Source organism: Uloborus diversus, chromosome 5 (genome assembly GCF_026930045.1).
Source record: "Uloborus diversus isolate 005 chromosome 5, Udiv.v.3.1, whole genome shotgun sequence".
Lineage (NCBI taxonomy): Eukaryota > Metazoa > Arthropoda > Arachnida > Araneae > Uloboridae > Uloborus > Uloborus diversus.
In genome coordinates this window covers 168,017,068-168,033,407 of record NC_072735.1, presented here as the reverse complement: position 1 = coordinate 168,033,407, position 16,340 = coordinate 168,017,068, and the positions used below count along the sequence as shown (strand labels likewise).

The following is a 16,340-nucleotide window of genomic DNA, read 5'->3' as shown; positions in this document are numbered from 1 at the left end:
TTTTTTCAAACAGTAATTGGTGCTTGAAGTAATGTTAATTTTGTTAATATAATTTCTTGCTTCGAATAAAAACTCTTGCTTTCAATGATGTAACACATTTCTCATGTCAATACTATTTTCTACGCCTACCTTTAGGTTGGTGCTTTAAGACTACCTAATAAATCTCGAAAAGAATAAACGTCTTGGATTAAGTTGTCACTAATAATAAAAATAGTTTCTACTAAGTTAAAAGCGTCAGCTGAATACAGGTAACTAAGTAAACATTGTCATGTGTAGTAAACATAATGTAACTTCATTAACAATAATATGAAAAATTGCTCACAGAAATTGATTGAAAGTAATTTTTTTTCTTAAAAAAAAGAGAAAAAAAAGGTAATAGAAAAATTGTAGTATTAAAAATCATCCAGATCATTAAACATCCCAACCGATTAATTGGTAATTAGACAATTTGCTTATCGTCGCATCCCTAAATTAGTTTCATTAAATATTTCTCATCATCCTAGATTTTTTTTTTTTTTTTTTTTTTTGAAAATGCTCAAGTCATTAATTTTTTTAGTTTATTGTTTAACAGAACCTTTTACAGTTGGCCAAAGTGCCTCATACCAGGGATACGTTGATCAGCATTACGCAAACATCTTCTGTTGAAATTTTCATGATAAATGTTATGCAATATTTTAGCTTATTTATTTTCTTTTGTGTTTACAATGAAACCCCAATCCCCACAACGTAACAAAAATGTACTTAATTTATGCGGCTCACAGGCAAACAGGAATAACTACAGAGAGGGGGGAGGGATTATGGGCTCAAGTTGCGCCATCAAAAGGGGGAGGGGGGATTTTTATTCTTTTATTTAAATTTATTTTTTGCTTTATTTTTAATTTAAATTACTTATTTAAATTTAATTGTATATTTTTTAGTTATTTATTTAGTTTGTGTGTGTGTGTGTGTATGTATGTGTGTCATTAAATGTCAGAACATTTCTAATAAAATAATAACATTAATACTTAAAAATAAAAAATAAATAAATAAAAAATATTTTTAAGAAATAAATAAAATAAAAAAGAGAGCTAAAAAAAAGGGAAAGAGGTTTGAGAAAAATGGGGGGGGGGCTTTGCGTTATTGAACTTGGGGGGGGGGGGTGGACACCACTGCTGGCAAATTTTAGTGTTCGTCAAAAAAACACCACACTTCCCAAATGGCAACCATAGCTTTCCATTTCACTTTATTTCAAAGTAAACGAGCTGATGTGTGCATCACATGACTTCCTTTTACTCCTATTTAATGTCATTTTCTCATTATTTGCAAATAAAAAAAAAATCGCTAAAAATTTGTCGCCAAGTTGGCGACAAAACTTGGCGACCAAAAGAATGGCGATATATCGCCAAGTGTCCGCCAAATCATAACACTACTTGAGTTTACATCGAAATTAACAATGATTTCCTTCCAAAAAGGGGCAAAAGACCCCTTTGGAGCATCCGAATGCAACCAAAAAGGAAGGTGCACAACTAGACCCCACTAGGAGTCTACGTACCAAATTTCAACTTTCTAGGACATTACATTCTTGAGTTATGCGACATACATACACACATACGCACATACACTGGTGTGCAAAAATTAAGAACGAAGTCGAAAAATTAGCATATCAGCTGAACGAAGAGGCAGAGCGGACAGAAAGACCAATCAGGAGATTAAGTAAGGTGATGTACGGTAGCACATGCGCAGATATGCAGGCAGACGTAATGGGTGAGTGTCTGAGTAGTATAAAGCATGTTGTCGGTGTAAGATCAGTATTTCTGGCACGCCGTATAGCAGTTAAAATCACACCGAGTTGCTGCCTCAGCGAGAAATGGCGAATAATCAATCCGTTAGACGACATCTGGATGCTTTTACCCGAGGTCGAGTCATTGGGAAGTTGGAGGAAGGCCGCAGTGTGACAAGTGTGGCTGCAGAGTTCGGAATTGCTCACAGTATCGTTTCACGACTTTGGAGACAATTTCAAACTACAGGAACAGCTATCCAGGGGTTCAGTAGTGGTAGTCCACGAGGAACCACACTCGCAGATGACCGGTATATTGTCTTACAGGCCAGAAGAAACAGGCGGCAGACAGCGGGAGAAATCGCAAGGCACACGACACAGGCGACTGGACAACCGATATCGCGTTTTACCGTGGCCAGAAGACTGCACGGTGGTGGTCTGTTTGCACGACGCCCTATACGGGGGTGTGTACCTCTAACGACTGCTCATCGGAGAACTGCTCATCTCTGTGGTGCCTGGAACACCGGAATTGGAGAGACAATGAATGGGGACGATTACTCTTTACAGATGAGAGCAGATTCAGTCTGAGTAGCGATTCTCATCGCATACTCATCTGGAGAGAGCGGGGAAGCCGCAATCATCCCTCGAACATCATTGAAAGGGACAGGTATGGAGGTCGCGGTGTTCTCGTTTGTGGAGGCATCATGCTTGGTAGTCGTACAGACCTTCACATCTTCGACGCAGGTTCAGTCAACGGGACCCGTTATTGTAACGAGATTTTTCTTCCATATGTGCGTCTTTTTAGAGGCGCTATGGGTCCGCAGTTCCTTTTCATGGACGACAATGCACCATGTCATCGCACAGTAGCTGCCGAACAGCTCTTAGAGAGCGAGGATATTGAACGTATGGATTGGCCGGCACGATCTCCGGATCTCTATCCCATCGAGCATGTATGGGATTTTCTAGGCAGACGCTTGGCAGCCCGTACCTTATCACCAGTAACGATTCGGGAGCTTCGATTGGCGCTGCAAGACGAATGGGCAGCAATGCCTCAACAACTCATTGACACCCTCATTCTCAGCAAGGGCAGACGCTGTGAAACCTGCCTAGCAGTCGGGGGAGATCATATCCCCTACTAAAGACCGGATGTTTCTTGCTGGACACCCAACATAGCGATGTTTCGGCCTTCATTCGCATTGCGCTCCATGCTACTTTTTCAATAAAGCTTCTTTTTATCCCTCTGATTTCTCTTTTAGTAAGTGTTGCTTACATTACACATGTCCTTACGTATTGGGGATCTTACGGTATTAAATGTGTTGATTTGGAAAGCTTTTGTACAAAGTTATATTGAAAAAACCGTCTCGTCCTTAATTTTTGCACACCAGTGTACATACGTACATACAGACATCCCGAGAAAACTCGTTGTGATTAACTCTGGGATCGTCAAAATGGATATTTCGGGTGTCTGTACGTTCCTAGGCATATATCCACGTGTGGTCGGGTTGAAAAAAACTCAACATTCATTCGAAGGTGAGCAAAATGGAAATGAAGGCCGATTTTTGAGTGAAATTTTTTTCACGAATACAATACATTCAATACAATACATTCATTTTCTAGGCTGCCAAGCGTCTGCCTAGAAAATCCCATACATGCTCGATGGGATAGAGATCCGGAGATCGTGCCGGCCAATCCATACGTTCAATATCCTCGCTCTCTAAGAGCTGTTCGGCAGCTACTGTGCGATGACATGGTGCATTGTCGTCCATGAAAAGGAACTGCGGACCCATAGCGCCTCTAAAAAGACGCACATATGGAAGAAAAAGTCCTTTTTTTGTAAAAGGAAGTAAAAAATAAGCGCAAATTAAGGTGACGACTAATTACCAATTGTGAAACCTTTAAACTACCGCTTCCGGCGCCGCTGCGTGACCAAATATCGTTTCCCACGAATATTCTTTTATTTTTGGAAGCCATTGAGAAGTAAGTAGATTTGTGTGGGTATTTAAGAGGGAAATCAGGGAACTAGTGCCTGGGGCAAACTAGGTCACAAAGTTCAAACCTTCCTTTCTCTTGCAGTTCTAAATACTATTTTCATCGATTCTTTTTCGGATTTGTAGTTTTATGTTCAAAAGAGTGGCTTTTTTCGCGGCTTATATGTTTAAAATTTTAGAATTAACGGGGTTGTTTCCAGGGCTCGACTAACTAAAAGTGAGATTCAAGGCCCACAATGCTTTGGAAAACCGACTCTCTATTTTATTACTTTCAGTCAATGCAAAATAATGTTAAACATTATATAAAAGAAGTATGTTTTAAATCAATAAATTATTGATTTTTATTATTTTCACAAACACCATGATTTTTAATGCTATGCATAAGTTAAAAGAAAAAAAAAAAAAAATTCGGGGTCCCCGAAGAAGAAGGGACAACAGGTCCAGGCGGCCTGTGCGGTAATCAGGCTCTGGTTGTTTCTGAAATTATAAAGTATTTTTTTCTGTTAGAGCATGCTTAAAAATATAGGATTTAATCATTTTTTTAATAATTTGACAAAGTTTAATATTTTTAACAATTATTTTAATCGGTGCGCAGATTGAAAGTCATTTTTTATACTTCTGTATATGATATCCCAAGTGATGAAATGCCATTCACTGATGCCATTACCACACAGCGCAAATTATCATAACCTGACAACGCGGTTGACAGCTCAGCGCAAACATTTGGCGTGGCAAGGGACCAGCGTGTCAAAATACATCACTTGTGCCGTCATAAAGATCACGCCTTATTTCCAAAATCGGACGTTAAAAAACAATTGGGAAAATAAAAGCTTTTTATGATTCCATGATTTTCTTTTTTTTTTTTGCTTATTCTATCAATTTCAGTGACCAAAAGTAATACTTTTGGCTGAAGGAAACAACCCCATTATTTAAAATATTTTTCGACATTATTCAAAACCATCAAATTTTGACGACTACAGCCAAAATATTGACAGAAATGAAGCAAGGAATACTGAGGTCATTTTCAAAATCAAACCATTTATTGGTTTGAATTTTGATAGTTCTGGTTTGCATAATGTTTAGTGTACCTATGTAGAATTCAGTTTTGTATCTATGTAGAATTCAGAAAAAAAAAAATCAACTTGAAAAACTTTTGAAACAGCGAAAATAGCATTCACATGGTAAAAGGGCATGAATAATAAAATGAAAAAATAGCGCTCGCCACCGCTCACAGAAAGACAAAATGAAAACGAAAATGACAATTAAAAAATGAACTGTCAATCGCCACCTGATCGCTAACTAAAATAATAATAATAATAACTTAATTGCCGTAAAGTGTACAAAAGGATTTTGTAATTAGAAAATTAATAATAATTAGTTTAATTTAAATAATTTAGTAAGGAATTTGTTTAGTTCCGGGTCGTCATTTCAAATTTTTCTTGAGGGGGGGGGGGAGAGACAAAGGGTATTATAATCAATGATAATTATACCAAAAAAACAGTAAAAACCACGCCTCCTTACATGTAAACACATTAAATTCTCACTCCCTAAATGACAGTTTAGTTTTCTACCAAAATCAAGATGCAACCTTTGTGAACTAATTAATCAAAAACATTCTACTTGCTTCAATTAATGTATTTAGGAGTGTTCATTTAAACCAATTTAAAATATATACCGTTTTGTAATGAAAAGTGTAGCTACTATATAAAAAAAAAAGCTGCAACTACTGAAAGGGACACTACCCCCCCCCCCCCCCTCAATTGGCAACAAAAGAATTTCCTCACTTTTTTCCTCAAACAAATTAATGAACTCTGCAGCATTATTTGCTGCAGAGTCATAAAAGATGTATGAAAATCTAGGTAATTTTTAACATGCTTTTTAAAAACAACTTCCCTTTAAAATAGGAATTTCCCATATTCTGTCTGCTTAGGCACAAACAGCAAACTAAAAATTACCGAAATATGAGATCTCAAGTTCCAAAAGTGCTACGTCGTTGGTGGCTTTCTGACGTGGAATGACGCAACGACCTTTGTTGCATAAGTTTAAAGTCAATATAAAATGCCTAAAATTATCTGAATATATGAAACAGCAAATTACTAAACGCCCCTTTTGGAAGAGTATTTCTTAGCTAAGTTTTTACAAAGTAAATATTTTAGAGGTTGTTGGAAAATGATGTCATACTTTGAGGCTGGAAGGGATCGTGAAGTTGTAATAGTTTGTGACAAAGGGGTGGAAGGTGGTAAAAAGATGTGTGACACTACGCATTTTTTTTTGAAAAAAAGAATAAGTTTATGAAAAATAGCGTGACACATGACAGAGGGGGCAGTGAAGTGTGACACTTTGTGACAACAGGGAAACGAGGGGATCATAAATGTTTAAAAAAGAGTGAAGGTATTTACGGACAGCCCTTTAGCACACCAAACCGAAGAACGAGGAAGGTAAGTTGTAAACAAAAAATATACAGCAACTTAATTTTACTCGGAATAAGGTCAAGGCCGCTGCCCTACATGAAAAAGATACAGGCGAGCGGAAGCAACCGAAGAGCAAAACGAAGGCGAAAAATGAAAATATCGACATGGACCAGAAGTAGAAAAAAAAAAAAAAAAAAAGAAACGGAAATATAAGCTAAAACGCATAAGTCAACTGGAAAACTGTACAAAGACAATGTTTTCATGCTGATTAAGTGTTACTGATTCAAGAGTAGCTTTCAAAACCTATTCCCTGTTTTCTAATGTACTATAATAAACAGAATTATTTCGTTATTTCTAACTAGTGGTACCCGCATGGCTTTGCCCGTAATAGAAAGATTAAAAGGTCTTTTGGTTCGCCTGTATATTTGCAAATAATGTATGGTGAATTTTCTCGCCAATTGGCTTATATCCATGTTACGGTTCCACGTTATGATAATTTCTTATCTCGCCAATTGACTGGTGCCCATGTTACGGTTCCACATTATGATAATTTCGTAATTTACTCGTCCATCTTATGATAATTTTGTTCTTAAAATTGAAATAGAAAAAGAAGAAAATCGAATTATCGAAAAATCGCTTAGAGGTGCACACCCCCATGCTACAAACTAACTTTGTGCCAAATTTCATGAAAATCGGCCAAACGATCTAGGCGCTATGCGCGTCAGAGATCCTGACAGAGAGAACTCCTTGACAGACAGAGATCCGGACAGAGACAGCTCCTAACAGACAGAGATCAGGACAGAGAGACTTTCAGTTTTATTATTAGTAAAGAAAAAATAATAGAAACTTGTTCTATGTATTTTGATGCTATATTTTGGTAAATTATGTCACTACGCGTATTACGTCAAAATAAATTCAGCAATTCTATGTAATATTCTTAACGTAAATGAGTTTTCGTAAAAATACCAAGTAGAATACTGCCCCCTGGGTAGGTAAACGCTAGTATCAGCAGAAAAGTTTTCGAAATATTTGAAGAAACGTGTTTTGGATTCAATACTAACAAAAGTAAAACGTTGGAGTTAGAGTTTTTTTCTTTTTCTTTCGCGCCTTTTTTTTCCCCCCGGAAACCAGATAAGCAAGCTTGTACAATGAAGCTAGCGTACAATAGATGAGAAAAATGCAAAAATAAATAAATAAAATAAATAAAAATAAATAAATAAGTAAATAAATAAAATGCAAAATTAAAGAGAGAAGGATGCAGACTAGCCTTTTAGGGGGTCATGCTAAAAAATACCCCCCCCCTCCCTCCTCCATGAACGAACCTACGGTTTTGGGTATGAAAAATTTCTAAAACTGCCTGGGTGTCAATAAAAGCACAAAATCGGCCAGGAATAAGGCACTTAGTAGCACATAAACGTTACTAATTAATTTCATTCGCAATGAAAAGAAATAATAACTCAAATATTAACTTTTAAAAATAATTAATGAATGGAAAAGTTACAGAAATCGTTTACATTTCATTCATAAAGTGTTTGAACACAATATGGACGGATATATTGTCGACGGCTTAGAAGGCGGGGGGGGGGGGGGGCGACCTTGATCTTCATAAATTTCCCCTTGTATCCGCTCCTGCTATAAAAACGAATACTGTAAGTAAAAAAAATCAGTGAACCATGAATAATATTTACGTTTGCAATAATAGTTTTCTTAATAAAAAGTTGTGATTTAATAGCAAATAAAGAATGACTTTATCTTTTAGAGGTAAAACTACTCACAACTGTGCAAAAACAATTAATATACTCACATCATCTAATTCTAGTTATCTGTAGCTGCATTCCATATTTATTCCCAATATTTTTAAATTAATATACAATCATCTATATTGTTAGTGCTTTATTGTATAATTTTATTCAAATTTGTATATCACCTCTCCCGAGATAAATTGTCAATAAAAAGAAATCAATTCTGCAAAAGTTGTTTCTCTGCTAGTGCAGTGTCAATGCAGAAAAAACAACCTGTCCTCACTGCATCAGTGTTTCGTTATTTTGGGGTCCTAAGAGCACAAAATAACGGAACACTAACATGCACTTTATATTAGAGATCAGATATTGAATACATTTGGTTATTTGTCTGATTTTTTTTTTCACTCGAAATTTTGCCATTTAGCCTGTTGTCCATAATGCCGTGGACAGGTAAGTGGCAGTATAATAGCGGTAAATAAAAAGGGGTTCTTTAAAACCCCGAAACAAATGGATGTAATATTTTTGCCAGTTTCTGTAATTGGTTAGTTTGACTCATCCTTTTCGATTGATTTCTTAGGATAACTTTTTGCTTCCTTTTACAAAAAAAAATTTTGAAAAAAAAAATAGAACCGACTTCAAAATTGCTCTAAAAAGTGAAAAATAATTTTATTCCTTAAACACCATCGATAATACTTTTAAACATAATTTTTGAAGTTGGCGCAAAAACGATCGATAAAACCATTCACAGCCATAACTCAACTACAAGTATAAATTTAACCACGTCCAGTTTCTTCACTACCACATGCATTACGCATTGATGACAGCATATTTGAGTAACGATATAAATGTTTCGTTCCTAAGTTTGGATGATTTTTTGATAAAAATATGAACGAAGCATGGTTACAATGGATTTTACTTTTTGTTTTTGCGCCAACTTCAAAAATTATGTTTAAAAGTATTATCGATGGTGTTTAAGGAATAAAATTATTTTTCACTTTTTAGAGCAATTTTGAAGTCGGTTCTATTTTTTTTTTTCAAAATTTTTTTATTTCATTCTTTTTAGTGTAAATGTAGATATTTCAGTAAAAGTAAGAAGTTACCTAGTAAGAAGTGCGGCTCTATATCACTGTATTGCTTCAGAAAAGCCTTTATTCAAAATTATCATTACAATTGCTATTAATGTTACAGTTATATGGCACCAAACTTTTATAACAATGAGTTTCATATTGTCGCGTAGATGAAGATAGCGAAGACAATGTGAAAGCCAAATGAAGCGAATACTCGTTAGTCTCAACTCGAGATCTTAATTCAGAACCACGAATGAACGTTACATCTCCTTATATACAACTTGAAAAAGTGCTGGAACTTTCCAGACTTGAAAAGATACAGAAATTTAGAACATTCGAGAAAATACGGAAAACAGTAGAAACGAAATTTTAGTAAAATTCACTCTGTCCAAGTCGGGATTTGAACCCAGGTTGCTCGTGTGAGAGACGAGAATTCTACCACTGAGCCACCGTTATTCACGGATAACAAGTGCGAACTTTGCTACAGTATCATTTTAATCATTTAATAGGGAAATTTACTGTTTTTTGCCCATAACTTTTTTTCTAAAGAACAAATATCGTCAAACAAAGTAATGGGACCTAAGTTGAGCCATCCTCTATCCATTAAAAAAAGAATCATCAAAATCGGTTCACTAGGTGAGACGTTATGAGTGGACAAACAAAAAAAAAAAAAACATACATACGGTATGAACTGATAACCGCCTCCTTTTTGAAGTCGGTTAAAAAGGAAGTACTATATTCGCGAAAAAAATTTCACTCAAAAATCAACCTTAATTTCCATTTTACTCACCCCCGAGTGAATGTTAAGTTTTTGTTTTGACTCGATCACACGTGGATAAGTGCCTAAGAACGTATAGACAAGCGAAATACCCATTTTGACGATCCCCGAGTTAAATACAACGAGTTTTCTCGTGACGTCTGTATGTATACGTATGTGCGTATGTATGTCACATAACTCCAGAACGGCATGTCCTAGAAAGTTGAAATTTGGTACGTAGACTTCTAGTGGGGTCTAGTTCTGCACCACCCCCCCCCCCTTTTGGTTGCATTCGGGAGTTTCTAAAGGGGTCTTTTGCCCCTTTTTGGGAGGAAATCATTGTTAATTTCGATGTAAACTCGAGTGGTGTTATAATTTGGTGGACACTTGGCGATATATCGCCAGTCTTTTGGTCGCGAAATTTTGTCGCCAACTTGGCGACAAATTTGGCGGTTTTTTTTTCAATCTGGTTTTAATTTGGCCACTGTTGGTGATATTTAGAGAATAAACTATTGAATCACATTAAAATTGCCAATAATGAGAAAATGACATTAAATTGGAGAAATGTAAGTCATGTGAGGCACACATCAGCTCGTTTCTTTGGTTTTCATTCAAGTGAGATAATAGCCAACAACATTTGTCTTTGTCATCGCTCTGTGTTGTTTTGAAAACAGGAGGGCTGCTAAACCCGTTTTTAACCAACGAACCATTTTCCAATTATGGCATGTACTAACTTCTGAAAGTTATAAACACATGAAGAACTTTTCTAAACAAAACTATCGTCGCATTAACTAAAACAGATAATAAATTCACAAGATTAACCAGCGCCTTTACGGATGACTGTTAGTGCTATTCTATGCCACTTTTTTATTTCTTTAACAGAGGATTTGACCTTACATCGGTTTAACTTAAAACAAACCAAATTGTAGGGAAAATATACACTTCACTCATTTACCTGGATGAATTAAAATCAAATAAATGTATAAAAAGTTATAATTAATATTGTTACAAATTCTGTAAATAGTAAATAGTTGTTAATTTCGATGTAAACTCGAGTGGTGTTATAATTTGGTGGACACTTGGCGATATATCGCCAGTCTTTTGGTCGCGAAATTTTGTCGCCAACTTGGCGACAAATTTGGCGGTTTTTTTTAAAAAGTCTGATTTCAATTTGGCCACTGCTGGTGATATTTAGAGTGTAAACTATTGAATCACATTAAAATTGCCAGTAATGGGGAAATGACATTAAATTGGAGTAAAAGGAAGTCATGTGATGCACACATCAGCTCGTTAATTTTTAGGACGTAGTCATTCGTAATTACTTACCGCACAATGGCAAGGGTCCAGCCCACGTTCCGTTGTGCGTGCAGACTCTCTGCATCGGCCCCTGGAGAGAGTAGCCATGGGCGCAGGTAAAAGACACAGCTTCACCCGGCTTGTACACTTCCCGGACAGGATGTGGCCTGCCGAAGGCTGGAGAGCCTGGATATCCACAGTCCAAACCTAGAAGGACAGATGTAAAGGTTCTTACTTTCGAACGGGAGAAGAAAATGGAATGGAATGTTGATTATGTAAATAGTGTGATTCAAAAACAGTTCAAAAGACTGGTATTTTCCCAGCATTCGTCTGATAATAGTATTCGTCTAGATTTACCTTTTTCATAAAAAGTTTTGCAGCTAACAATGTATAGAACACCAGCAGAAACAGCGTTTAAAAAAATGTGTCTAAAAATAAATAGTTGTACTTTTTTGAAGAGGTAAGTAATCATTGTCAAATGATTTCAATAACTGAGAAATTGGTCCATTTCTCTTTTTATTAATGGCAAAAAAAAAGAAAGAGAAAGGAAAACCTTGTCTATTTAAAGAAAGCAACAGAAAATGCTTGAAAAATTAATTATATGAATGGAAAAATACTAACTGAAACTCTAAAAATGGGAAATCCGGAAAATAACCAAAATCATCACATTGTTTCCAAAATTTGGCGAAAACCATTTTTTCTACTATAGAACTATCCTGTCATGTTCAATGCACTTTATAACATGTAAAAGTGTCCTCGATTACCTGTTTTTCTCACTAGAAGATTTTATGCAGAAAATTCAGCTTGAAGAGGCAATATTTTTCTAGGACAAAGCAGACAGATCTACTGTACGTATTTTATTCAATATTATTTTGGTCTCTGTGTATGATTTGTAAATAAAGTTTTTTCTATTTTCATCTTAGTGTGATGTACTGTTTTCAACATATTTAGGTTTATTAAGGGTGTGAAAGAAAAAAAAAATCGCAATCAAGATAAAAGTTAAAAAAAAAAAAAACTACAGAAGAACCTTTTTGATTAGGACTAAAAGGGAATCCAGGTCGTCCAAATTAATGTAAGTGCAGATAATAACTAATAAATTGAGCCAAGGTTTGTATTTTGAATTCAAACGGAATGCAAAACTACATAAGGGAAAATTATACATCAGCTCAAAAAAATGCATTTTTGAAATAACTAGCCTTTTATTTGTGCAGTATGTACATCTAAATGAATGTCCGGATTATGCGAGGTCCGGTTTAATTAGGGTTCAGATTAATGGGGGTTTACTCAAGTAGTTTGAGTCTCTCTCTAATGAATTGTCATCATCCCAATGCAAGATTTTGTAAACACCCTGTACTTTCACTGCATTTAGGCTAATATAAAGAAAAGTCTCGGCACTACTACGCACATTTCTCGTCTCGTTTTGTTAGTTGTTGAAACTAAAACCAAGAGAGCTTCCGCGTCAATTTCTTTAGCGCGTCGACGCCCAGCCATTCAGGAGAGTCCGACCTTGACCATTACGCCATCTCCATTCACCGGTTGTGAATCACGCGCTCTTTCTAAGGAATGCCCGTAAATTCCCACAAAACAGCCAAGGAATTTTGTTTTTTCGTGTTTTTCAAAGTAGATGAGATGTAGACAGTCGTTTTACAATTGCACTTTAAAGCAGAGCTGCGGAGTCGGAGCCTAACTGATTTTGGAGTAAAGGAGTGGGAGTCAGGGGTTTAAAATTCCAAGAGTCGGAGTCGATCATTTTAAAGACTAACTCTGCCAGTGTTTGCGGAGTCAGACTGATTTTGAGTGAAAGGAGTAGGAATTGGAGGCTTTGAAATTCCCGGAGTCAGAGTCGGTAATTTTTTCTACGACTCTGCAGCCCTGAATCTTTAAGGGATATTTCCTGTTTCACTTTTTCCCTTTTCGCTGTCAAAAAATAGCAAAGGCTTGCACTAGCCCGTTTACAATGGAGATACAGGTGTCAGGTGCGGAGGGTGTCCCCCCCCCCCTTTCCAAGGGGTGAAAAACTCCGGGAAACCGAGACTGGAAAATCAAACCAGTTTCACAAACTTTTATCATTTCAATATCACGCCAACACTTAAATTTCTGCATTGCAAGATTCTGCTTGGACACGGGATTTTTTCGCTGTCACGCTCCAAAAATATCCGAAGTTCTTTTTTCGTTAACCGAAAGATTAACGATTCCACAAGGATAAGGACAGGACGATGAAACGGGAGACGGTGATAAGGGAAGTAGTCGCTTTTAAGCACAGCGCGTACCTCCCATCTTGCACATAGATTGCAAATTAGGTTTGGTTTTGTGAGAGAATAGTTTTTCCTAGTATATTTTCCCTAGTCTATGACAACTTCCTCCCACAGTTGATAGTGTTCTTCTTCTTAAGTTATTACCAGCAATAAATTTGTTTTTCTATTAAATATTTTTTAAAATTTCCAGGTCATTTTTGTTTTCTGGTTTATTACTTACTAGTGGCACCCTCACGGCTTCGCCCGTAATAGAAAAATTAAAGGTCTTTTGGTTTGCCTGTACATTTACAAATAATGTATGGTGAATTTTCTCGCCAATTTCCTTGTATCGATGTTACAGTTCCACGTTATGATAATTTCGTATCTCGCCAATTGGCTTGTGCCCATGTTACGGTTCCACGTTATGATAATTTCGTAATTTATGATAGTTTTTTTCTTAAAATTGGAATAAAAAAAGAACCACATCGAATTTTCGAAAAATCGCTTCGAGGTGCACACCCCCATGCTACAAACTAACTTTGTGCCAAATTTCATGAAAATCGGCCGAACGGTCAAGGCGCTATGCGCGTCACAGACATCCAGACATCCAGATATCCAGACAGAGAGACTTCCAGCTTTATTATTAGTAAAGAAGTGAATTTTTCGGTCATTTCAAATAAATTTTGCTTGATACTTTTTCATTTACAAAGCAATTTGCATATAAAAAAATGCAAACTTTCATACTTTGAAATACGTTTTAAACATCTTAGCAGGAAAAAAGAAAAATACAAAATAGAAAGATTTCCGGGAAGGAATTGTTTTATATGTATGTTCGAATGGGAAAAATTGTTGCTGAATCGAGCTTTTCAAGTTGTGAGAATTTGCTTTTGGAAAATTTCGTTCTTTTGAATTTGAGAATGTTTAATAGTATAATGTGTTCCTAATGTCCTTGAAGAAAGTAACTGAAGATTAGTAAACTCCTATCTTTATCACGTATTTTATTTATATACTTAAACATTCATTAATTATGGTATTGAAAATTCATTAATTACGTTGTTAGTTAAATAAAATGCATCAATATAGGATTGCATAACTTTTTAATTAAATTTATAATTACAAGTTGCGATTTATAATTAAAAAAAAATTTGAATGTAAAAAAAAAAATAGTTTTTTTTAATTGTAATTTTAGGAGTTTTCAGAATCTTAACATCTAGTCGTGTTTTACGCCTTTTGACTTAATCATTAGGATATATCCCACAGTCATAAGGATCATTAAAATTTTTACTTTTTGTATACTTTTTGCTCACGTCATTTTAAAACCAAATATGGAACCTTACGTATCACAAAATCTTTCCTTCAGTTTTACAAGAAATTTAAACATCTCGCCTGGACTTCTACTTCTGAAAGTGCTGCCCCCTGAGACCTCAAAACAGCTTAACTGAAGCACTCCCCTTTTAAATGCTCAGCTAAAACTGTAACCAGGAAAAGACGAAAAGAGAAAACAACTAGGCTATTCATAAACATCGAAAAAATAAATAAAGCGGAAATTAAAAAAGTTTGTAACGGAATATATTTCCGAACATGATACGATGTGCCTAGAAAAAAGATCCTGTCAGAAATTATATCTTTGTGGTAACGTGTGTAGATGATGTGTCAAATCTGTTATTAGAACAGCACATGATTCTATTGTTAGGTTTTTGATTACATTTTATTACGTTCTTCCGGTTTCTCCTTCTTACTATATTTCAACTGTATATTCATGAATCTTTTTTTTTTCTTTTTATAATAGTGATCCGGAATAAAAATGTTGCTTTCATCAATCGTCAATTATTGTTAGCACATCTGTTTTACAAAGCGATTAGACAACACTAAAGAATAAACGCAACTAAAAAGAACCTTTAAAAGATTGAATTCGGTATAAACAATTACCTATAGGCGGCTGGTGCACAAAAAAAAAAGTGGGGAATCAAAAGAGGTATGAAGGAATAGGAGATGGGGTAGCTAAAGTTTTCTTTCAGTAAAAATTGGGCTAAATTTTTTAATTTTAGCATTAATGATTAAATGACTTCTAAAAAAGAGTGGAATATCTCTTCAAAATTCAGAACTGTTGGCCACCGTAGACTATCCCCTTCCAATTCAAAGTTTCATTCTTATGCACGAGAAATCCTATTTATTTGGAATTTTTTGCTTTTACTTTTGTGAAATAAATCCATTCATTGAGTAAAAACTCAGTTTTAAATCGATCGTTAATTTTTAACTCTGAAAAGTAAGGGGGCAAGGCGTCTTCACTTTTCAAAGTGAGGGGCAGTTGTCCCCCCCCCCTCATACGGGCCCAGGGGCGGATCTAGAAATATTTGTAAGGGGGGTCAAGTTTCAATGGTCGGCGTTATATCTCCTACGCAAAAAAGCTTCTTTTAAACAGGGGTGCTCATCCCCTCAAGGGTGATGGCGACCCCCCCCCCAATAAAATGAAAACCCATTCAGATCCCCCTCCCTAAATTTTTTCAATAGTTAAGATAATTAGTGATGATTGTGCTTTTGAAAAAAAAAGAAAGAAAATAGCAATAGCCCGTTTAAACGAACCCAGTCAATCCTTTAAACTGTGACGCGCTGAGAAGAAATGTTGTACATAATGTAAGAAATTATATGCTCCACGTGGTTACATTGCGTAAAACTTGACAGGGATCCCAAGATTAATAACTCGGGATCTCCATAATTGCGCAATGGGGCTTTACGCGATTGCCTTCTGCGCAGATGCATGAGAGCGCCTGAGTTCATATGGCTATAGGCAGTTATGAAGGCAAGACTGCAAAAAAATCTCCTGACCGAATAGCGAATAAATTTATGGATATCTCTTGACCGCTATTCGGGATAAAGGGCAAATTGGCTGCCCATCATGTATACTGTTTCCGTATATATAAAATAAATTAGTTTGTGTGTGTTGTGAATGAACCGTAGTCTCTTCAATTCTCTCCCTCTCCAGAAGGCATGACTGCCAAAAAAAATCTGACCGAATAGCGGATAAATTTATGGATATCTCTTGACCGCTATTCGGGATAAAGGGCAAATTGGCTGCCCATCATGTATAC

The 16,340-nt window shown here is 35.9% G+C and overlaps 1 protein-coding gene across 1 annotated transcript in view; it reads right to left on the bottom strand.

The window, feature by feature from the left end:
* The window catches only part of LOC129223267 (sushi, von Willebrand factor type A, EGF and pentraxin domain-containing protein 1-like), a 162,785-nt gene that overhangs the window by 32,826 nt on the left and 113,619 nt on the right, over positions 1–16,340 (bottom strand). Inside the window, exon 7 of the mRNA XM_054857833.1 lies at positions 11,048–11,287. Coding sequence (XP_054713808.1) covers positions 11,048–11,287 — 240 coding nt within the window. The remainder of the gene's footprint in view (positions 1–11,047; positions 11,288–16,340) is intronic.